At 49.5% G+C, this 23222-nt stretch overlaps 1 protein-coding gene across 1 annotated transcript in view; it reads right to left on the bottom strand.

Annotated features, from left to right (window-relative positions):
* Window positions 1-604: 604 nt before the first annotated feature.
* The window catches only part of LOC149428323 (adenylate cyclase type 5-like), a 102875-nt gene continuing 80257 nt past the window's right edge, over window positions 605-23222 (bottom strand). Inside the window, exons 15-21 of the mRNA XM_089667511.1 lie at window positions 22757-22932; window positions 17978-18004; window positions 11455-11581; window positions 8653-8916; window positions 6709-6913; window positions 6318-6442; window positions 605-2136 (exon numbers count right to left, since the gene is read on the bottom strand). Of these exons, the coding sequence (XP_089523637.1) occupies window positions 2005-2136; window positions 6318-6442; window positions 6709-6913; window positions 8653-8916; window positions 11455-11581; window positions 17978-18004; window positions 22757-22932 (1056 nt within the window). The 3' untranslated portion in view covers window positions 605-2004. The remainder of the gene's footprint in view (window positions 2137-6317; window positions 6443-6708; window positions 6914-8652; window positions 8917-11454; window positions 11582-17977; window positions 18005-22756; window positions 22933-23222) is intronic.

Raw genomic sequence — 23222 nt, 5'->3', positions numbered from 1 at the left:
AAATCTCCCCATTGTGGGAGTGGCAGACCCAAACTACTGCAGGGAAATCCCCCCATTGTGGGAGGGGCAGAGACACAAACTAGCTGGGGGAAATCTCCCCATTGTGGGAGGGGCAGAGACACAAACTACTGCGGGGAAATCTATATTGTGGGAGGGGCAGAGACACAAACTACTGGGGGAAATCTCCCCATTGTGGGAGGAGCAGAGACACAAACTATTGCAGGGAAATCTCCCCATTGTGGGAGGGGCAGAGACTACTGCAGGAAATCTCCCCGTTGTGGGAGGGGCAGAGACTACTGCAGGAAATCTCCCCGTTGTGGGAGGGGCAGAGACACAAACTACTGCGGGGAAATCTCCCCATTGTGGGAGGGGCAGAAACACAGCTACTGAGGGGAAATCTCCCCATTGTGGGAGGGGCAGAGACGCAAACTACTGCGGGGAAATCTCCCCATTGTGGGAGGGGCAGAGACACAAACTACTGCGGGGAAATCTCCCCATTGTGGGAGGGGCAGAGACACAAACTCCTCTGGGATCACCTCACTGGTGATAGATGAGGCCACACTTCTGGAGTCGGTACATCTGACAAAATCAAACACACAGCCAGACCAGTGAAATAGAATTTAATGTTCAAACAATGCAAAGATAGTTTCCATGGGAAATCCTTGTTGTAGCAACTGACCAACCAAAAAAAAAAAAGCCGCAGCCGATGTCCCTGTGGGCGGAGCTCGTGAACGCGCAGATCGGCGCAGAGCTTGTGGCGAGTGTGGTATCTTTACCAGGACGGCCCACAGCGGAGTGGTGCAGACGGAGTCGTGTCAATAAATGTGGATTATAAATAATACCATAAAGAAAGGAGTATATTTTCTGCGTGAATATATTACATGGAAAGACGTGGCAGTTTAATAGGAAGACAATATACATCCCCATCGCTGGCGGCGGGAAAACGTCGCAGCGTACTTTAGAAACGGCTGACCGCGTCTTTTAGCTGCCGCTCCTTCCGCAAACGGGATACAAAATCGATGACTTCAGGAATAGTTAAGAAATGTCTCCTTTTCCGCATAAAAATAAATAAACTTTGTGTGATTTGATTCGTGGAAGAAATCGCGTTTTTTATGTGACGATAGAAAATTGGAGAATTTCGCGCGTAAAAAGCCCCCCATAAAAGTCGACGTTTAAACGACATAACACTCTAAAAACGGGTTGCGCGTTGCGCTGTATATTGTGGTACCGACCAAACTGCCATGTCCGTTACCGGATGAAACGCGGGAAGATGGCGTAGGCCTGACCCGCGTCTACAACACAGAATGATCTCGGTGTAACACTCGGTGCCTTCGTATAGAATTTACAAAATATAGAATCTGTTGTTTGTTTTTTTTTTTTTTGTTTTTTTTTTTCCTTTTAGATCTCCACGCTAAAATATTACAAAATAAACTTACAAAAAGGATGTACGTCAGATCGTTCGGCGAGCAAAGGTACCGGGTCACTGTGACACGGGGGCGGAGGGCGCCGAATGAGTCGTGGCGCGCCCGGGGCGGTCGGAAATCAAATATTCACCCCCGCCTTCATTTTACATGAAAACGTTACCCAGAAAACGGTAGAAATTGTGAGGTTGTCTCTGTCTATAACCGAAGTCTTACTGGCGGATCTCTGAAACTGGAAGGTAAAAATTCCCCTGGCTTGCGGCAAGTCTTGGCGGTTCCAGAAAAAAAAAAAAAAAAAAAAGGCCGTGATGCGGTTCTGACGCGGTCCGCTGGCGATCTGGTACCGTAATACATTCCTTCATTCCTTCATAGAGGAAATCATTGTGTAGGGTCAATAAATAACTTTTATTCTCTGTTCCTCCCAAGTGGCGTCGCGCCGTCGCGCCGTAGCCAGGCGTTCACATCCGGAATCTTTGGTGAGTCGTCCCTTGGAGAGAGGACCCCGCCCCCTGGAGTGGGGACCCTCCCTCAAAGTCAGTTAACGGTTTCAGTGCACGGTGTTCCGGTAGCTTCTCCTGGTCCGCTAACTCAGTCTGGAGGGGCCGTGATTTAGGAAGTAGGTGGTCATCTCTCCTTTTCCTTTCACTTTTACCACCCCTCGGCATTCCAGGGAGTAATTGTTGGCTGCTAGGACCTGCTGAAGGTCCGCTGTCACCTGAAACGAAACAAAGGACCGTTATGATGGCTCTTCCTGTGTCCTGGGGGGGGGGGGGGGGTGCGAAATTCTTCAAATATATTAATAGCAAAAAGGTCCGGTCCAAGCATGTAGGCCCTTTACAGAATCATCTAGAGGGGGTGACTGGGGACCAGGGGCGGACTGACAACTCATGGGGCCCCCGGGCAATAGGGGATCATGGGGCCCCTGTGTCCTCAGCCACACTCAAAAAAGCCTATGAAAAAGCCAATGAAAGGTACCAGGGGCATCTCATGGGGCCCCCTACTGACCCCGGGCCCTCGGGCAGTGCCTGAGTGCTTGAATGGTCAGTCCGCCCCTGCTGGGGACAAAGAGAAGGACAATGTATGAAATCCCTTCTTCAGCTCTGTGTATACAAAGGAGCATGGGGGGGCTCTTGTCCATAATGGGGGGGTGGTACTGACACAGCTCCAGATGATCCACATTGGCTCACAATTGATATGATCCAGAAATATTTAGACAGAACAAAGGTTAATAAAGCCCCTGGACCGGATGGCAGACACCCACGGGGGCCTTACAGAATCCAGCTCTGTCATCTCACAGCCATTGTTTCTCATTTTTAGGGACTCTAATGACTGGCATAGTACCACGGGATTGGCGGAAGGCCAATGTGGGGCCAATATTTATAAAGGGGGTCAAAATCTTTCCCAAGTAGTTATAGACCTGTTGGTGTAACTTCTATAGTTGGGAAGATACTGGAGAGTTTAATAAAAGACACATAGATGAGTTCTTGTTGGAAAAAAATATTTTAAGCAACAGACAACATGGAGTCATGAAAGACAGAAGTTGTCAAACAAATCTGATTTTTTATTATGAGGAGATGAGCAAAACCTTAGACAGACGGGTGGCGGTGGACGTAGTATACTGGGACAGAGGGGTGGCGGTGGACGTAGTATACTGGGAAAGAGGGGTGGCTGTGGACGTGGTATACTTGGACAGACGGGTGGCGGTGGACGTGGTATACTTGGACAGAGGGGTGGCGGTGGACGTGGTATACTTGGACAGAGGGGTGGCGGTGGACGTAGTATACTGGGACAGAGGGGTGGCTGTGGACGTGGTATACTTGGACAGAGGGGTGGCGGTGGACGTAGTATACTGGGACAGAGGGGTGGCTGTGGACGTGGTATACTTGGACAGAGGGGTGGCGGTGGACGTAGTATACTGGGACAGAGGGGTGGCTGTGGACGTGGTATACTTGGAAAGAGGGGTGGCTGTGGACGTGGTATACTTGGAAAGAGGGGTGGTGGTGGACATGGTATACTTGGACAGAGGGGTGGCTGTGGATGTGGTATACTTGGACAGAGGGGTGGCTGTGGACGTGGTGTACTTGGAAAGAGGGGTGGTGGCGGACGTGGTATACTTGGGCAGAGGGGTGGCGGCGGACGTGGTATACTGGGACAGAGGGGTGGCGGTGGACCTGGTATACTTGGACAGAGGGGTGACGGTGGACGTGGTATACGAGGACAGAGGGGTGGCTGTGGACGTGGTATACTTGGAAAGAGGGGTGGCGGTGGACGTGGTATACTTGGACGGAGGGGTGGCTGTGGACGTGGTATACTTGGAAAGAGGGGTGGCGGTGGACGTGGTATACTTGGACAGAGGGGTGGCGGTGGGCGTGGTATACTTGGATTTTGCTAAAGCGTTTTCCCCACACACGGCTAATGTGCAAGATAAAGTCTATGGGTTGGAAAAATCCAGAAAACTGGCTAAAAGATGGTAGTCAGAGAGTAGTGGTTAATGATTCATACTCCGAATGGTCTGGGGGTGTCAGTGGTGTACCCCAAGGTTCAGTGTTATTAGTGGGGTACCCCAGGGTTCAGTGTCATTAGTGGGGTACCCCAGGGTTCGGTGTTGGGACCCTTACTTTTTAATATATATATAAACAATATGGGGTGTGAGATTATAAATCCCATTTCAGTCTTTGCAGATGACTCCAAGCTGTGCCGGGAATAACGTCCTTACAGGATGTCTCCAACTTACATCCGACCTCAATGCTCTGTGTAATTGGGGGACTATGGGGCCAATGAGGGCTAATGGTGATAAATGTAAGGTTCTGCACTTGGGGGGGCTAAGAATATGCATCATACATACTGGGGGGGTACAACTGGGGGGGTCAATGGTGGAGAAGGATCTGAGGAGGTCAATGGTGGAGAAGGATCTGAGGGGGGGGGGGGTCAATGGTGGAGAAGGATCTGGGGGGGTCAATGGTGAAGGATCTGGGGGGTCAATGGTGGAGAAGAATCTGGGGGGGGGGACGACCAATGGTGAAGGATCTGGGGGGTAAATGGTGGAGAAGGATCTGGGGAGGGGGGGGGGAACCAATGTTGGAGAAGGATCTGGGGGGGTCAATGGTGGAGAAGGATCTGGGGGGGTCAGTGGTGGAGGATCTGGGGGGGTCAGTGGTGGAGAAGGATCTGGGGGTTCTGATAGATCACAAGCTTAATAATGGCAGCAATGCCAAGCTGCGGGTTCTAAAGCGAACAAAATCCTCTCTTGTATTAGGAGAGGTATAGACTCCAGAGAGAGATATCACCCCCCCCCCCCCCGGTACAAATCATTAGTAAGACCTCATCTGGAATATGCAGTTCAGCTTTGGCCACCAATTCCCAAAAAGGAACATTGGGGAACTGGAGAAAGTATAGAGAAGGGCAACCAAACTGAGATCAGCTCTGAGGAAAGATTAGAGGAACTGAATGTATTCTCTACTGAGAAGAGGAGATTAAGGGGGGGATATGATCTCCATGTATAATACATAAGGGGGGATATGATCTCCATGTATAATACATAAGGGGGGGATATGATCTCCATGTATAATACATAAGGGGGGATATGATCACCATGTATAATACATAAGGGGGGGGATATGATCACCATGTATAATACATAAGGGGGGATATGATCTCCATGTATAATACATAAGGGGGGGATATGATCTCCATGTATAATACATAAGGGGGGATATGATCACCATGTATAATACATAAGGGGGGGGATATGATCACCATGTATAATACATAAGGGGGGGGATATGATCTCCATGTATAATACATAAGGGGGGGGATATGATCACCATGTATAATACATAAGGGGGGATATGATCTCCATGTATAATACATAAGGGGGGGATATGATCTCCATGTATAATACATAAGGGGGGGATATGATCTCCATGTATAATACATAAGGGGGGGATATGATCTCCATGTATAATACATAAGGGGGGGATATGATCTCCATGTATAATACATAAGGGGGGGATATGATCTCCATGTATAATACATAAGGGGGGGATATGATCTCCATGTATAATACATAAGGGGGGATATGATCTCCATGTATAATACATCAGTGGTTCATATAGTGAACTCGGTGTAGTTATTCCCCCTGAGGTCATCACAGAGGACAAGGGGGCGCTCTTTACGTCTGGAGGAAAAGAAATGTCATCTCCAAACACGGAAAGGTTTCTTCACAGTAAGAGCTGTGAGAATGTGGAATAGTCTCCCTCCAGAGTTGGGTGTGGCCAGCTCAGTGGATTGCTGTAGGAAAGTCCTGGATTCTTTCTTGGATACACAGAATATAACTGGATATAACATTTATAGGGAAAGTTGATCCAGGGAATATCCGATTGGCTCTCGGGGGATCAGGGAGGAATTTTTCCCCTGCAGGAGCAGATTGATCGTGCTTTGCTGGGTTTTTTTTGCCTTCCTCTGGATCCACTGTGGGTGTAGGATTATAACTTGTTTTTTTTTTTTCTATGGTTGAACTGATGGAGTTTTGTCTTTTTTTCAGCCAGACTAACTATGTAACTATGTCCTCAGCCTCTAAGGGGGAATTTAATGAATCTGTTCCGGATTTAAAGCTGAACTCCAGATTTATTTTTGCAAATGTACATTGGGCCAGCTTGGCACGATTTAAGTATACAAGGCATTCTGTGATTGGACCAGGTGGAGATTATGACATTATCAACCCTCCTCTCCGCCTGGTCCAATCAGACAACGCCTGGTATTCATTGAAATAAATACAAGGTATGTGTAGAGCCTCTGGAAACCTCCTGCTCATGCACAGAGTTCATCACCTACTGGCTGCAAGTGGTAAATATGCAATATTTCATATAGTATTACTGCAAGTCCTAATCGGCTCACCTGGATCCTCTCCGGCACCCCGGTGCTGTCCATGCGACTCGCCACATTCACGGTGTTCCCCCAAATATCATACTGCGGTTTTCTGGCCCCGATCACCCCGGCTACCACCGGTCCGATGTTCAGCCCTGCCACGCACGAGAGAACAAAGGGTAATCCTACAAATACGGATTGCACAGACCGCATGCGTCGTGGAACTACAGCTCCCAGCATGCTCTGTCAGTCAATGACTTTGATGTCATTATAAGTCATTATCGTTTAGAAGAACCAAGGTCAAAGGTTAGAGTGTAGTACCCAACAACCCCCCCCCCCCCCATTTAGTAACCAGAATTCTTTTTCCATCAGTATGACTTCAGCTCGCTTACACCTGATTGGTTCCCGCAGGGACACTCACCGATCTTCATCTTGAAGTTGTTGAACGAATGTTCGTTGATGTATTTCATCTGATCCATCAGCCTCATTGCATAATCGGCCAGCGCCTTGATGTGCGTTTTCCCCGCCTTGTCGTAAGTCGTATCGTTGAGTCCCGAAGCCGCCATGTAGGTGCTGCCGATCGTCTTGATCTTCTCCAGCTGGCGGAACTCGTCCTCGCTGATGATCTGTCAATGGGGGAGGGGTCATTGGAAGATTCGGGTTATCTGTATGAACTGAGCCAGGTGTCATGTGTCCCTTAGTGCCTTCATGAGGGGGGGGGGCGTTCTGTCTGCGGAGGATTGGCCGGGTCAGTTTGCGCCGGTTTTTATGTTTTATGTCAATGACTCCGTGACTAATTTGCCGTCAAATAATGTTTTATATTAAAAAAAAAAAACACAGTGGGGTACGAGGGGCTCTGATGGGGAACCTGATATAAGGGGGGACTCTGGTTTAAGGATACTCTGATTGAGAACCTGATGTAAGGGGGAACTCTGATTAAAGAGACCACGTTTAAAGGGGGACTCTGATGAGGACCCTGATGTAAGGGGGGACTCTGATAGGGAACCTGATGCAAGGGGAGACTGTCTCCTTAAATCGAAGTCCCCCCTTCCATCAGGTTCTTCATCAGAGTCCCCCCTTCCATCAGGTTCCCCATCAGAGTCCCCCCTTCCATCTGGTTCCCCTTTAAATGTGGTCCCTATCAGAGTACCCCTTTAAATCAGAGTCCTCCCTTACATCAAGTTCTTCATATAAGCCCCCTTAAATCAGGGTCCCCATCAGATTCCCCCTTTTAATGTCGGTCCCATCAGAGTCCCCTCTTACAATAGGTTCTTTATATAAGCCCCCTTGCATCAGGTTTCCTATCAGCGTTCCCCCTTACATCACGGCCGCCAACAGAGTTCCCCTTTTAAATGTGGGTCCCCATCAGCATGTCTCTTTAAATCAGAGTCCCTTCTTACATCAGGTTCCCCATCAGAGTCCCCCTTTGATTTAAAGAAAAACTCTGATGGGGACCCATATTTAAAGGGGGACCCTGATGTAAGGGAGCTTATATGAAGAACCTGATGTAAGTACCTGATAGGGACCCACACTTGAAGGGGAACCGGAAGTAAAGGGAGACTCTGGTGTGGACCCTGATATAAGGGGGGGGGGGGAACTCTGATTTAAGGAGACACTCTGATGGGGACCTAAATTTAGAGTCCCCCCCTTGCATCAGGGTCCCCATCAGAATACCCCTTTAAATGTAGGTCCCCATCAGCTTGTCTCCCTAAATCAAAGCCAATGGCAGGGGGGGACTCTGATGGGGAACCTGATGTAAGGGGGGGACTCTGATGGGGAACCTGATGTAAGGGGGGGGGGGTGAACTCTGATGGGGAACCTGATGTAAGGAGGGGTGTGAACTCTGATGGGGAACTTGATGTAAGGGGGGAACTCTGATGGGGAACTTGATGTAAGGGGGGAACTCTGATGGGGAACTTGATGTAAGGGGGGAACTCTGATGGGGAACTTGATGTAAGGGGGGGAACTCTGATGGGGAACCTGATGTAAGGGGGGGAACTCTGATGGGGAACCTGAGATAAGGGGAGACTCTCGTGGGAATTTTTGTTTGGCCTGCAAATATTTATGAAACATCCCCAATATGGTGATCTGCCACAGTCCAGACTGCAGAAAGAAGGCGGGGCAGTGAGACGGTCTGCAGAACTACAGAGCCCTGACGTGTTGTCACTCTATGGTGGCATCCATATTGTATGGTGGCCGTGGGGGATCCCCAGCTTTTTGGCTAGATCTGCCTTTTAGATAAACTGGAAATCTGCGTTATGAATTGTCCCACCACCCAACTGACCCGGGAATAATCTCCACCCACTAGAAGTATTCCTCCAATCATCATTCACACGGACGTTACATTCGGAGAGCCCGGCCTCACCTCATCGAAGTCGGCAATGATCTCGTTGAGGAGCCGCAGACACTCCACCCCCTCGTTGTTGGCTTCCAGTTCCACGTAGAACTCGGAGAAGTTGCTAATGGAGGCGAACATGACCGCCACGCACTCACACGACTGGTAATAGAGCTCATCGTTGCGCCTCTCCCGCGCCAGAAAGTGGGCGGCCACATCCTTGGGAAGAATATTATGGAGGAGACGCCGGTTGTAGGCCTGGAGCTCCTCCATCTCCTCCTTCTCCTCCGTGGCCTACAAGGAGAAGAATGGCAGAAGGTGAGAGCAGAAGAACACGCAAACCTCATGGACCTTCTATGGAGGACAATGGACCACGTGGAGGTCCTCACCGTATTCCGTGCCAAACGGCAGCTGCACCAGCACAGAAATATGTCCGCCATGTTACAGTCATATTTTAGGAAAACTTGAAATGTCATCTACTGATCTGTCCATGTCGGAGCACAGAGGGGCCCCTCTCTCTCACGGTCCTACTTCTCTGACAGTCTAGGACACGTGTCAAAGCTCAGGGGCCGAATCTGGCCCTCCAGTCCATTTCATGTGGCCCTCGCAGCTCTCACAGATCCCTGCCTGCCCTACACGCACTCACGGCAGGGACAGATGCTCTCCCAATGTCTCCCTGCAAGTGAGGAGAGAGGTGGAGACACCTGCACTGCCATGAGGTACCACAGTTGGACTGGGTAGGCGAGATGTGGGGGGGGGGGGGGATTTGTGGTTGAGGTCTGTGGTGGAGCTGTGTGCAGAGGTGGTGGATCGGGGAAAGTGGTGCAGAGGTCAGAGCCAGGGGGAGGGGTGGAAGTGAGAGGAGGACAGCTTGTGAATGAGAGCTGAACCCTGCACCTAAAATTTGCACTCTAGATGTAGCACCCCTAAACCCTGCACTCTGTACATAGTGCACCCCTAAACCCTGCACTCTGTACATAGTGCACCCCTAAACCCTGCACTCTGTACATAGTGCACCCCTAAACCCTGCACTGTGTACATAGAGCACCCCTAAACCCTGCACTCTGTACATAGTGCACCCCTAAACCCTGCACTGTGTACATAGAGCACCCCTAAACCCTGCACTGTGTACATAGTGCACCCCTAAACCCTGCACTCTGTACATAGTGCACCCCTAAACCCTGCACTGTGTACATAGAGCACCCCTAAACCCTGCACTGTGTACATAGAGCACCCCTAAACCCTGCACTCTGTACATAGTGCACCCCTAAACCCTGCACTGTGTACATAGTGCACCCCTAAACCCTGCACTGTGTACATAGAGCACCCCTAAACCCTGCACTCTGTACATAGTGCACCCCTAAACCCTGCACTGTGTACATAGAGCACCCCTAAACCCTGCACTGTGTACATAGTGCACCCCTAAATCCTGCACTCTGTACATAGAGCACCCCTAAACCCTGCACTGTGTACATAGAGCACCCCTAAACCCTGCACTCTGTACATAGTGCACCCCTAAACCCTGCACTGTGTACATAGAGCACCCCTAAACCCTGCACTGTGTACATAGTGCACCCCTAAACCCTGCACTGTGTACATAGAGCACCCCTAAACCCTGCACTCTGTACATAGTGCACCCCTAAACCCTGCACTGTGTACATAGAGCACCCCTAAACCCTGCACTGTGTACATAGTGCACCCCTAAACCCTGCACTGTGTACATAGTGCACCCCTAAACCCTGCACTCTGTACATAGTGCACCCCTAAACCCTGCACTGTGTACATAGAGCACCCCTAAACCCTGCACTGTGTACTTGGTGTACTTCTGAACTCTGCACTCTGTATGTAGCGCACTCCCGAACTCTGCAAGCCAAATACTCCAGAACTGCACTCTGTACGTCGTGTACTCCAGAACTCTGCACTATGTACATCACATACTCCAGAACTCTGCACTCTGTATGTCGTGTACTCCAGAACTCTGCACTCTGTACGTCGTGTACTCCAGAACTCTGCACTCTGTACGTCGTGTACTCCAGAACTCTGCACTATGTACATCACATACTCCAGAACTCTGCACTATGTACATCACATACTCCAGAACTCTGCACTATGTACGTCGTGTACTCCAGAACTCTGCACTCTGTATGTCGTGTACTCCAGAACTCTGCACTTTGTACTTTGCATACCACACTGAACTCTGCATTCTGTGCACCTTGAACACCTGAACTCTGCACACCGAATACTCCTGAACTCTGCACTCTATAGGAAGCGCACTCCTGAATGCTGCTGAGAGATACCACCGGCCCTGTGGGGGCAACCATAATGCTGATGTGGCCCGTGATGAAATTGAGTTTGACACCCCTGGTCAAGGACCTGCAAGTGCAGATTAGCTCAGCATCGCCGCCTGCTGCTGAAATCAATTATTATATGACCTGAAAACACAATCGTTCCCTACAGGAGCCACTGTGTCCTTGTCGTTGGTCGTCCTTTGGTGTCCTAAATGCCCAGTGGGGGAGGGGCATGGTTATTCCATTACATAGACTCTCCATTTTCTTAAAATTCACCCATTTAAAAAAACAGGCACCACCAGAAACTTTTATCGCTACTATTCTGCAGGGTCATCCATGTCTCCACCACCACCCCACAATCCAATGAGAGCACCCCAACAACCCATACCAGGAATCTTATTGGTCTGCAGGGTGGCCGCTAATGGGGTACAGGCAGTAGGCGCTATTGGGCACCTCCAGTGTGGCTGTCGGTGGTATTTCAGTCCTATCCCCCCCTAACCTACAGAATCCTCAGGAACAATTTGGGGGTCTCACAGTGAAGTACCTGAAGCTTCCATAGGAAGTCCAGCCGGGCCGTGGACTCCACCTGCTGAGCGTGCAGATACAGCGCCAGGACGAACACCGTGATTATGATCGGCGTGGCGATCTTCAGCGCGACTCTGTCGATGGTGCTGCAAAGACGCAAGGGGAGTGGTTACTTTTAGGGGAACAAAGATACTCTCCACATACCAGCAGGAACAAAAAATTGCGTGTCTATACAGTAGAGTATGTGTAGTGCTCACCCCCATAGGGGCTGTAGGTAATAGACAGGTTTCCCCTATAGAGGCCGCCAGCCTCTCCGGCACACCAACAATTAAAACTCAGTGCCGGGGATGGCATTTTAGGATTTACTGCAGAAAACTCTGACAGGAGGAGAGGGGTTTGGGGTCTTGGGTCACGCCAAAACAATCAACATCAGGAAAAGGATGAACTTTTTCTCTAGTCTCCCTCATTAGCAGCTTCTCGGGCAGAAGAATTTGTGTATCGTATGGGCAGTCTTGGGCAACTGGATCGCTATCAGTCTCCAAAAGGACTTTTACTCACAGTGGCCCCAGGAGCCGTCTGCCACCCGGCCTCTGCAGGTGGATCCTTGGTGAGGGTATGGACAGAATTCTTCAGAGATGTTGCCTCTGATCCTTGGTGGATCCTTGGTGAGGGTATGGACAGAATTCTCCTCCAGAGACCTTGCCTCTGATCCGCAGGTGGATCCTTGATGAGGGTATGGACACAATTCTCCTCCAGAGACCTTGCCTCTGATCCTTGGTGGATCCTTGATGAGGGTATGGACAGAATTCTCCTCCAGAGACCTTGCCTCTGATCCTTGGTGGATCCTTGATGAGGGTATGGACACAATTCTCCTCCAGAGACCTTGCCTCTGATCCGCAGGTGGATCCTTGGTGAGGGTATGGACAGAATTTTCCTCCAGAGACCTTGCCTCTGATCCTTGGTGGATCCTTGGTGAGGGTATGGACAGAATTCTCCTCCAGAGACCTTGCCTCTGATCCGCAGGTGGATCCTTGGTAAGGGTATGGACAGAATTCTCCTCCAGAGACCTTGCCTCTGATCCTTGGTGGATCCTTGATGAGGGTATGGACAGAATTCTTCAGAGACCTTGCCTCTGATCCTTGGTGGATCCTTGGTGAGGGTATGGACAGAATTCTCCTCCAGAGACCTTGCCTCTGATCCTTGGTGGATCCTTGGTGAGGGTATGGACAGAATTCTCCTCCAGAGACCTTGCCTCTGATCCACAGGTGGATCCTTGGTGAGGGTATGGACAGAATTCTCCTCCAGAGACCTTGCCTCTGATCCGCAGGTGGATCCTTGATGAGGGTATGGACAGAATTCTCCTCCAGAGACCTTGCCTCTGATCCTTGGTGGATCCTTGATGAGGGTATGGACAGAATTCTCCTCCAGAGACCTTGCCTCTGATCCGCAGGTGGATCCTTGATGAGGGTATGGACAGAATTCTCCTCCAGAGACCTTGCCTCTGATCCTTGGTGGATCCTTGGTGAGGGTATGGACACAATTCTCCTCCAGAGACCTTGCCTCTGAAACCGTTTCCTTCAGTAGGCATCCCACTTCAGCAGCTCTCTTCAGTCCCTCAGCCCAGCAACCACTGAGGTCCAATCTGGAGTCTCTTGTCTCAGTGATCCTTCCCCTAGGGCACGGGTGTCAAACTGGCAGCCCTCCAGCTGTTGCCAAACTAGTCCCATGAGGCATTGCAAGATTGAGTTACATGACTTTCAAAGGCAGAGGCATGATGGGACTTGTAGTTTCGTAACAGCTGGAGGGCCACCAGTTTGACACCTCTGCCCTAGGAGGAGCAGCCCAGGAATACTGGAACCCTCCCTGATCAGAAAAGAACAGTCTGCTCAGGGATATTTATCACCTCTCCAACCACCTTCTGGATGCCTCCTTCCAGGGATTGGCCAGGGTATGATAAATATTCATCTGATCATTTGAAGCTCCTTCCCAATGTTCTGGAAGCTTCTCCCACAGGCAGGGGGAAGCAATCAAGCGCTCCACCCAGGAACCCTGAGCAGACCAAGACAAACAAAAACCACGGTGGAGCCAAAACTGAATTTACCTAGAAACCTAACTAGGAGGGGGATATATATGATTTTGGAAACTGCGCATACTGTGCACAGAACGAAATTCAGCTGAACTCTGCACTCTGTACATAGCGCACCCCTGAACTCTGCACTCTGCACTCTGTATGCAGCGCACCCCTGAACTCTGCACTCTGTATGCAGCGCACCCCTGAACTCTGCACTCTGTATGCAGCGCACTCCTGAACTCTGCACTCTGTATGTAGTGCACTCGGGAACTCTGCACTCTGCACGTAGCGCACTCCTGAACTCTGCACTCTGTACATAGCGCACTCCTGAACTCTGCACTCCGTACATAGCGCACTCCTGAACTCTGCACTCTGCACTCTGTACGTAGTGCACTCCTGAACTCTGCACTCTGTACGTAGCGCACTCCTGAACTCTGCACTCTGTATGTAGTGCACTCGGGAACTCTGCACTCTGTACATAGCGCACTCCTGAACTCTGCACTCTGTATGTAGTGCACTCGGGAACTCTGCACTCTGTACATAGCGCACTCCTGAACTCTACACTCTGTATGCAGCGCACTCCTGAACTCTGCACTCTGTATGTAGTGCACTCGGGAACTCTGCACTCTGTACGTAGCGCGTACCTGAACTCTGCACTCTGTACGTAGCGCACCCCTGAACTCTACACTCTGTACGTAGCGCACTCCTGAACTCTACACTCTGTACGTAGCACCCTCCTGAACTCTACACTCTGTACGTAGCGCACTCCTGAACTCTACACTCTGTACGTAGCGCACTCCTGAACTCTGCACTCTGTACGTAGCGCACTCCTGAACATTGCACTCTGTACGCAGCGCACCCCTGAACTCTGCACTCTGTATGTAGTGCACCCCTGAACTCTGCACTCTGTATGTAGTGCACCCCTGAACTCTGCACTCTGTATGCAGTCCACTCCTGAACTCTGCACTCTGTACGCAGCGCACCCCTGAACTCTGCACTCTGTATGCAGTCCACTCCTGAACTCTGCACTCTGTACGCAGCGCACTCCTGAACTCTGCACTCTGTACGTAGCGCACCCCTGAACTCTGCACTCTGTACGCAGCGCACCCCTGAACTCTGCACTCTGTACGCAGCGCACCCCTGAACTCTGCACTCTGTACGCAGCGCACTCCTGAACTCTGCACTCTGTACGTAGCGCACTCCTGAACTCTGCACTCTGTATGCAGCGCACCCCTGAACTCTGCACTCTGTATGTAGCACACTCCTGAACTCTGCACTCTGTACGTAGCACCCTCCTGAACTCTGCACTCTGTATGCAGCGCACTCCTGAACTCTGCACTCTGTATGTAGCACACTCCTGAACTCTGCACTCTGTATGTAGCACACCCCTGAACTCTGCACTCTGTATGCAGCGCACTCCTGAACTCTGCACTCTGTATGTAGCACACCCCTGAACTCTGCACTCTGTATGCAGCGCACTCCTGAACTCTGCACTCTGTATGCAGCGCACCCCTGAACTCTGCACTCTGTACGTAGCGCACTCCTGAACTCTGCACTCTGTATGCAGCACACCCCTGAACTCTGCACTCTGTATGTAGCACACCCCTGAACTCTGCACTCTGTATGCAGCGCACTCCTGAACTCTGCACTCTGTATGCAGCACACCCCTGAACTCTGCACTCTGTATGTAGCACACTCCTGAACTCTGCACTCTGTACGTAGCGCGTACCTGAACTCTGCACTCTGTACGTAGCATCCCCCCATGTTGAGGGCATGTGGCCTGGTATGGTTTGGGGGGGGGGGGTGCTTGCTCGTTCCCCTCCCTTCCCTGACCTGCCAGGCTGCATGCTCAGATAGAGGTCTGGTATAGACTTTTAGGGGGGCCCCCCACAGCTTATGTTTTTTGTTTTTAATTTTGGCGTGGGGGTTCCCTTCAAAGGCCATACCAGACCCGTAGGGCTTGGTATGGAAGGGAGGGGGGGACCCCACACACAAAAAAAAAAAGGTGTGGTGTCCCCATAAATCTATACCAGACCTCTATCTGAGCATCGGCAGATTTTCGCACTGTTAGTGGGGTGATGTCATCGGCTGATTTTCGCACTGTTAGTGGGGCGATGGCATCGGCAGATTTTCGCACTGTTAGCGGGGCGATGGCATCGGCAGATTTTCGCACTGTTAGCGGGGTGATGTCATCGGCTGATTTTCGCACTGTTAGTGGGGCGATGGCATCGGCAGATTTTCGCACTGTTAGTGGGGCGATGGCATCGGCAGATTTTCGCACTGTTAGTGGGGCGATGGCATCGGCAGATTTTCGCACTGTTAGTGGGGTGATGTCATCGGCTGATTTTCGCACTGTTAGTGGGGCGATGTCATCGGCTGATTTTCGCACTGTTAGTGGGGCGATGGCATCGGCTGATTTTCGCACTGTTAGTGGGGCGATGGCATCGGCAGATTTTCGCACTGTTAGTGGAGCGATGGCATCGGCTGATTTTCGCACTGTTAGTGGGGTGATGGCATCGGCTGATTTTCGCACTGTTAGTGGGCGATGGCATCGGCTGATTTTCGCACTGTTAGTGGGGTGATGTCATCGGCTGATTTTCGCACTGTTAGTGGAGCGATGGCATCGGCAGATTTTCGCACTGTTAGTGGGGTGATGTCATCGGCTGATTTTCGCACTGTTAGTGGGGTGATGTCATCGGCAGATTTTCGCACTGTTAGTGGGGCGATGGCATCGGCAGATTTTCGCACTGTTAGTGGAGCGATGGCATCGGCTGATTTTCGCACTGTTAGTGGGGTGAAGTCATCGGCTGATTTTCGCACTGTTAGTGGGGTGATGTCATCGGCTGATTTTCACACTGTTAGTGGGGTGAAGTCATCGGCTGATTTTCACACTGTTAGTGGGGTGAAGTCATCGGCAGATTTTCGCACTGTTAGTGGAGCGATGGCATCGGCAGATTTTCGCACTGTTAGTGGAGCGATGGCATCGGCAGATTTTCGCACTGTTAGTGGCGCGATGGCATCGGCAGATTTTCGCACTGTTAGTGGAGCGATGGCATCGGCAGATTTTCGCACTGTTAGTGGCGCGATGGCATCGGCAGATTTTCGCACTGTTAGTGGGGTGAAGTCATCGGCTGATTTTCGCACTGTTAGTGGGGTGATGTCATCGGCTGATTTTCACACTGTTAGTGGGGTGAAGTCATCGGCAGATTTTCGCACTGTTAGTGGAGCGATGGCATCGGCAGATTTTCGCACTGTTAGTGGAGCGATGGCATCGGCAGATTTTCGCACTGTTAGTGGCGCGATGGCATCGGCAGATTTTCGCACTGTTAGTGGAGCGATGGCATCGGCAGATTTTCGCACTGTTAGTGGAGCGATGGCATCGGCAGATTTTCGCACTGTTAGTGGAGCGATGGCATCGGCAGATTTTCGCACTGTTAGTGGGGCGATGGCATCGGCAGATTTTCGCACTGTTAGTGGAGCGATGGCATCGGCAGATTTTCGCACTGTTAGTGGGGCGATGGCATCGGCCGATTTTCGCGGTTCCTCCTCATTTCTTTTATCGGTCATGCTGGAAAATTTGTGAAAAATGGCCGATTTTCGCACTCATTGGTGGCAACATCATCAAACAAACAATCGTCCAATAAACGAACCGTCTATGGCCTGCATTAGGAAAGCCGTACACGGGTCGAATTCTGAACTAATTTTCTTTAGAAAATCAAAAATTTTGCACATTTTGTAATCGGATGGAGCCACCATTGATTATAGGCTTTTTTGGGTGAGGACACAGGGGCCCCATGATCCCATATTGCCCGGGGGCCCCATGAGTTGTCAGTCCGCCCCATGTTGCTACAGAAAAGAATTTTCCTGGCCGGGAATATTCTTTTCATTCCACGTCTCACGCTCATTTCGCTTTCGATTATATTTCTCGCACGATTCTCCCATCATTGATTAGAAATTCGTTCGACTGTCAAAAAATTTCCAACACGCCCCATCGCTCAAATTCGATGGGCGCATGAAAATCGTCCGATGCCCAGACCCACTAATGGTGTGAAATTCGATCGATAATTCTTAGTTTCAATTTTCTAAAAAGAAAATGCATTTGGAATTCGACCCGTGAACGGCCGGCCTTCGATACAAGTCAGATTTCAGGCACCCCCTGCAACACAAAAATGTCATTGCACCTGAAGAATAATCCCATCTAAAAGGGGATGCAGACCCTGCCACTTTCCTCATTAGAGCCCTGCAGGTGCTAATGGATAATTCGCTTCTTTTTTTTTTTTTTTTTTTTTTTTACACATCCATCTCTTTCTTCAGAGAAACAAAAAGGTTGGAATCTGCAACAAAGTGTGTTAAAATCCCTGCAATGTACATCAATCACCCAGAGGGGGAGGTTTTTTTTTTTCGGAGTTACACTTTAACCAGATTTCTTTATAAATCGCAAACAAGTAAAAGGAAATCTGGATTTTCTTACCAGGGTTCTGTTGAGTTGCTGGACCCACTGAAAAAAAAAAAAAAAAGAAGAAATGTCATCACAGTGCATTCTGCAATCTGGACAGTAGATGGCGCTGTAGGACCGCTTTTGGAAACTTGTGGCTCCTTATTGGTTTGATCTTGAAATGTATTCGAAATCATTTATCAGAATCGATCGTTCAATGCCAATACCATTTTTTTTGGCCTTGTTCACTTGTTCGTACTCAAGCAGGGGCGGACTGACCATTTGGAAACTCGGACAGTGCCTGAGGGCCCGGGGTCAGTAGGAGGCCCCATGAGATGCCCCTGGTACCTTTTTTCATAGGCTTTTTTGAGTTTGGGCAAGGACACAGGGGCCCCATGATCCCCCTATTGCCCGGGGGCCGCATGAGTTGTCAGTCCACCCCTGTACTCAAGAATACACCCCTGTGAGGGTCCGCACAGGATATACAGATGTTCCATACATCCCTATGCAGGCAGTCCCATCCATGTCAATTGGAATGCAGGAGGTGCTCAGACTCAGCCGTGCTCCAAGTTTGGAATCCATGCGGTTGTGTGTCCCCCCCGAACTCACCCTGTGTATAGGGGCCACCCACACAGATGTCCTAATAGGCGCAGCGACTGCATTCCAATTGACATCGATAGGACTGCACTGGGACGCATGGAACACATGTACAGTCTGTGCCGTCAAAACACGTCCACGCGCAGTGGGCCTTGCACAAGCTACAGTGGGGACCGAAAGTTTGGGCACCCCAGCTAAAAATGTGTATTAATGTGCATAAAGAAGCCAAGGAAAGATGGAAAAATCTCCAAAAGGCATCAAATTACAGATTAGACATTCTTATAATATGTCAACAAAAGTTAGATTTTATTTCCATCATTTACACTTTCAAAATAACAGAAAACAAAAAAAATGGCGTCTGCAAAAGTTTGGGCCCCCTGCAGAGTTAATATCTTGTACTGCCCCCTTTGCAAAGCTGAGACCTGCCAGTGTCATGGATTGTTCTCAATCATCGTCTGGGAAGACCAGGTGATGTCAATCTCAAAGGTTTTAAATGCCCAGACTCATCTGACCTTGCCCCAACAATCAGCACCATGGGTTCTTCTAAGCAGCTGTCTAGAAAACTGAAACTGAAAATAGTTGACGCTCACAAAGCTGGAGAAGGCTATAAGAAGATAGCAAAGCGTTTTCAGATGTCAATATCCTCTGTTCGGAATGTCATTAAGAAATGGCAGTCATCAGGAACAGAAAGTTAAAGCAAGATCTGGAAGACCAAGAAAAATATCAGACAGAACAGCTCGCAGGATTGTGAGAAAAACAATTCAAAACCCACGTTTGACTGCACGATCCCTCCAGAAAGATCTGGCAGACACTGGAGTTGTGGTCACTATTCCACTATAAAGAGATACTTGTACAAATATGGTCTTCATGGAAGAGTCATCAGAAGAAAACCTCTTCTACGTCCTCACCACAAAAATCATCGTTTGAACTTTGCAAATGAACATATAGACAAGCCTGATGCATTTTGGAAACAAGTTCTGTGGACCGATGAGGTTAAAATTGAACTTTTTGGCCGGAATGAGCAAAGGTACGTTTGGAGAAGAAGGGTCACAGAATTGAATGAAAAGAACCTCTGTCCAACTGTGAAGCATGGGGTTGGATCAATCATGCTTTGGGGTTGTGTTGCAGCCAGTGGCACAGGGAACATCTCACGAGTAGAAGGAAAAATGGATTCAATAAAATTTCAGCAAATTTTGGATGATAACTTGATGCCATCTGTGAAAAAGCTGAAGTTAAAGAGAGGATGGCTTCTACAAATGGATAATGATCCTAAACACACCTGGAAATCCACGGGGGATTACATCAAGAGGCGTAAACTGAAGGTTTTGCCATGGCCTTCACAATCTCCTGACCTCAACATCATTGAAAATCTATGGATAGACCTTAAAAGAGCCGTGCGTGACAGACAGCCCAGAAATCTCAAAGAACTGGAAGACTTTTGTAAGGAAGAATGGGCAAAGATACCTCAAACAAGAACTGAAAGACTCTTGGCTGGCTACAAAAAGCGTTTACAAGCCGTGATACTTGGCAAAGGGGGCAGTACAAGATATTAACTCTGCAGGGGGCCCAAACTTTTGCAGACGCCATTTTTTTGTTTTCTGTTATTTTGAAAGTGTAAATGATGGAAATAAAATCTAACTTTTGTTGACATATTATAAGAATGTCTAATCTGTAATTTGATGCCTTTTGGAGATTTTTCCATCTTTCCTTGGCTCCTTTATGCACATTAATACAAATGTTTAGCTGGGGTGCCCAAACTTTCCATCCCCACTGTAAATACCGCACACATCGATTTTATATATTTTCATCGCTCGGTCTTTCTTTTTCAATATACAGTCATGGCGAGACCTGTGCAAAACAAAAAAAATTTTTTTGTTTCGAAATCTTAACAAATTTCGTGTAGTCGGGTTCGGTAAATTTGTTCAATGCGTTTACGGGATTCGTTTTGGTCATTCGTATTCTAATTCGATTCGAAAACATTTAGACCAAATTCCAAAAAGTCAGTCGTATTCAAAATTGATTCAACAAATATCGAAAAGTTTTCAACTGAATTCTAAAAACAAAATGTGAAAAATAAACAGGGAGCGGGGGACCAGTCCTTAAAGCGGAACTTCCCCTTTTGGGTGGAGCTCCGCTTTCAATTTGTTTTCGATTGTTTGTTCGATTTTGTTTTTGAATTCGAATTGGTTTTTTTTAATTTTGTTTTCGATTGCGAATTTGTTTTCAAATTCGTTTTCTAATCGAATTTCGTCTGAATTTAGTTTCGTTATTTCGGATTCGTTTAAATTAGTTTTGTAATTTGTTATTCGGATACATCCGAATGAGGAAAAAATTTGTTCCAAATGCGATTCAGAACAAAATGAACCGCACGTGTCTAGTCATGGCCAAAAATCTCTCCTTTCTGCATCTTAATGGTCAGCACCTGCCAGTACTCGGGTCGTTGGTTCAAATCCCAACCACCGCACCTCCTGCCTGGAGTTTGCATGTTCTCCCTGTGCCTGCGTGGGTTTGCTCCGGGTACTCTGGTTTCCTCCCACACTCCAAAGACATGCTGGTAGGTGAATTGGCTCCTGTCTACATTGTTCCTTGTATGTGTATGTGAGTTAGGGACCTTAGATTGTACGCTCCTCGGGGGCGGGGACTGATGTGAATGTACAATATATACGTAAAGCGCGGCGTGAATTGATGGCGCTACATAAGTACCTGAAATAAATAAATAAAATGGCGCCTGGCGGGTGTTGTGGTGTTTTGTGGTGCACCAGAACGCACCTCGTCCAGCAGGGGGGGAGGACGCTCAGTGCAAACCTTACGGACTTCAAGCACAAGTCCACCTTTTCCAGAAAATAGTCTTTGCAGTTCGGGATCCCCCCCCCCCGGGACCCCCCCCCCCCCCGGGAAATATATTGGAAATCTGTGCAGCTTTGGAAAATGATCAATAACTGTATTGGTTCACCTGCACACTATTCGAGGCCCTCAGAAACCCGGCTAAACCCCCCCCCCCCCCGGATCCCACTCTCCGCTCTGTGTACCCGAGAAAGGTAGGAGAGTGGTGGTGGTGGTGGGGGGGGGGGGGGGGTGATGTGAAGGGGGGCAGAGAACAGGGCTGGGGGAGGTGAAGGGGAACTGTGATATGAAGTTGGGGGCTGTGATGTAAGGGGGGGGGGCGTTGTCATTAATGTGAAAGAGGGCAGAAGACACCACTATGGGGGGGGGGGGGGTTCAATGGATATGAAGGGGCAGAGGATACCATTGTGAGGGGAAGGGGTGATCAATGTGAAGGGGGGCAGAGGACAAGGCTGGGGGAGGTGAAGGGGAACTGTGATATGAAGTTGGAGGCTGTGATGTAAAGGGGGGGTCATGTGAGGGGGGCAGTAGACACCACTATGGGGGGTCAAGTTGAAGAGGGACAGATGGCACCATTGTGGGGGGGGGGTGTGTGTGATTGATGTGAAGGGGGGACAGAGGATACCACTGTGTGTGTGGGGGGGGGGGTGATCCATGTGAAGGGGGGCGGAGGGCATATTTGTGAAGGGGAAAATGTGATGTGAAGTGGGGGGCTGTGATGTAAAGGGGGGGGTGATATGCAATGGAGGACACAGATATGAGACTGGGATTATGATGGGGGGGGGCTGTGATGTAAAGGGGGGGGTGATATGCAATGGAGGACACGGATGTGAGACTAGGATTTTGATGGGGGGGGGCTGTGATGTAAAGGGGGGATGATATGCAATGGAGGACACGGATGTGAGACTGAGATTATGATGGGGGGGGCTGTGATGTAAAGGGGGGGGTGATATGCAATGGAGGACACGGATGTGAGACTGGGATTTTGATGGGGGGGGGCTGTGATGTAAAGGGGGGGGGTGATATGCAATGGAGGACATGGATGTGAGACTGGGATTTTGATGAGGGGGGGGTGATATGAAGGATCACACAAATGTGCGATTTGCGATGTGCGATTCAGACCGTAATTTCAGACCCCCCCCCATTGTACAAAGCTGCACACATTGTTCATGTCAGGGGGGGGGGCACGGAATATTTTCTGGAAAAGGTTGAATTTAGCACAAAAAGAAAAAAAAGAAATTGAACAAAAATGCCGGGGGAGGGCACACTAAACCCCGCCCCCCATCAGATCCTGACAGAGGATCCAACCCCCCCACACTCTTCACCTATTGGACGCACTATGGGGGTGAAAATGTTATTTTTTTCCTTACTTACATCTGATTGGCTGCCACCAGCAGGTCTGCGTTGTCAAACAGCGCCACCTGCGGGACCTCCACAACAATCACGTAGACAAAGTCGATGACGAACATCAGAACCAGTTTCCCGATGCTGCTGATCTGAAGAAAGACGGAGCAGGCGAGGAGGCTGAGCAAGATGCAGCAGGTGAAGTACTGCAAAGAAACACAGAATCCATGGAGACTCCGGCTACACATCCGCTACACATCCGCTACATATCCGCTACATGTATTATATGGGGGGGGGGAGGTCTGCAACTGTCCGCACCCCTAAGCTGTGTCCTGACAGAGGGACCGGGACTGTCCTGAAGAGCGATGATGGACACTCAGGACTACCTAGGCCAGGGGACTCCAGACCTCCTAAACAAAGGGCCAGTTAACTGGCCTTCAGAGTTTGGGGGGGGGGGGGGCTGAGGCCAGTGGGAGTAAACCATACCCCATCATTG

The sequence above is a fragment of the Staurois parvus genome, unplaced genomic scaffold (assembly GCF_062004578.1).
Source record: "Staurois parvus isolate SC_StPar_1 unplaced genomic scaffold, SC_StPar_1.0 ptg003312l, whole genome shotgun sequence".
NCBI classification, from domain to species: Eukaryota; Metazoa; Chordata; class Amphibia; order Anura; family Ranidae; genus Staurois; species Staurois parvus.
The sequence above is the reverse complement of the archived record's forward strand: the minus strand, read 5'-3'. Positions and strand labels throughout refer to the sequence as shown.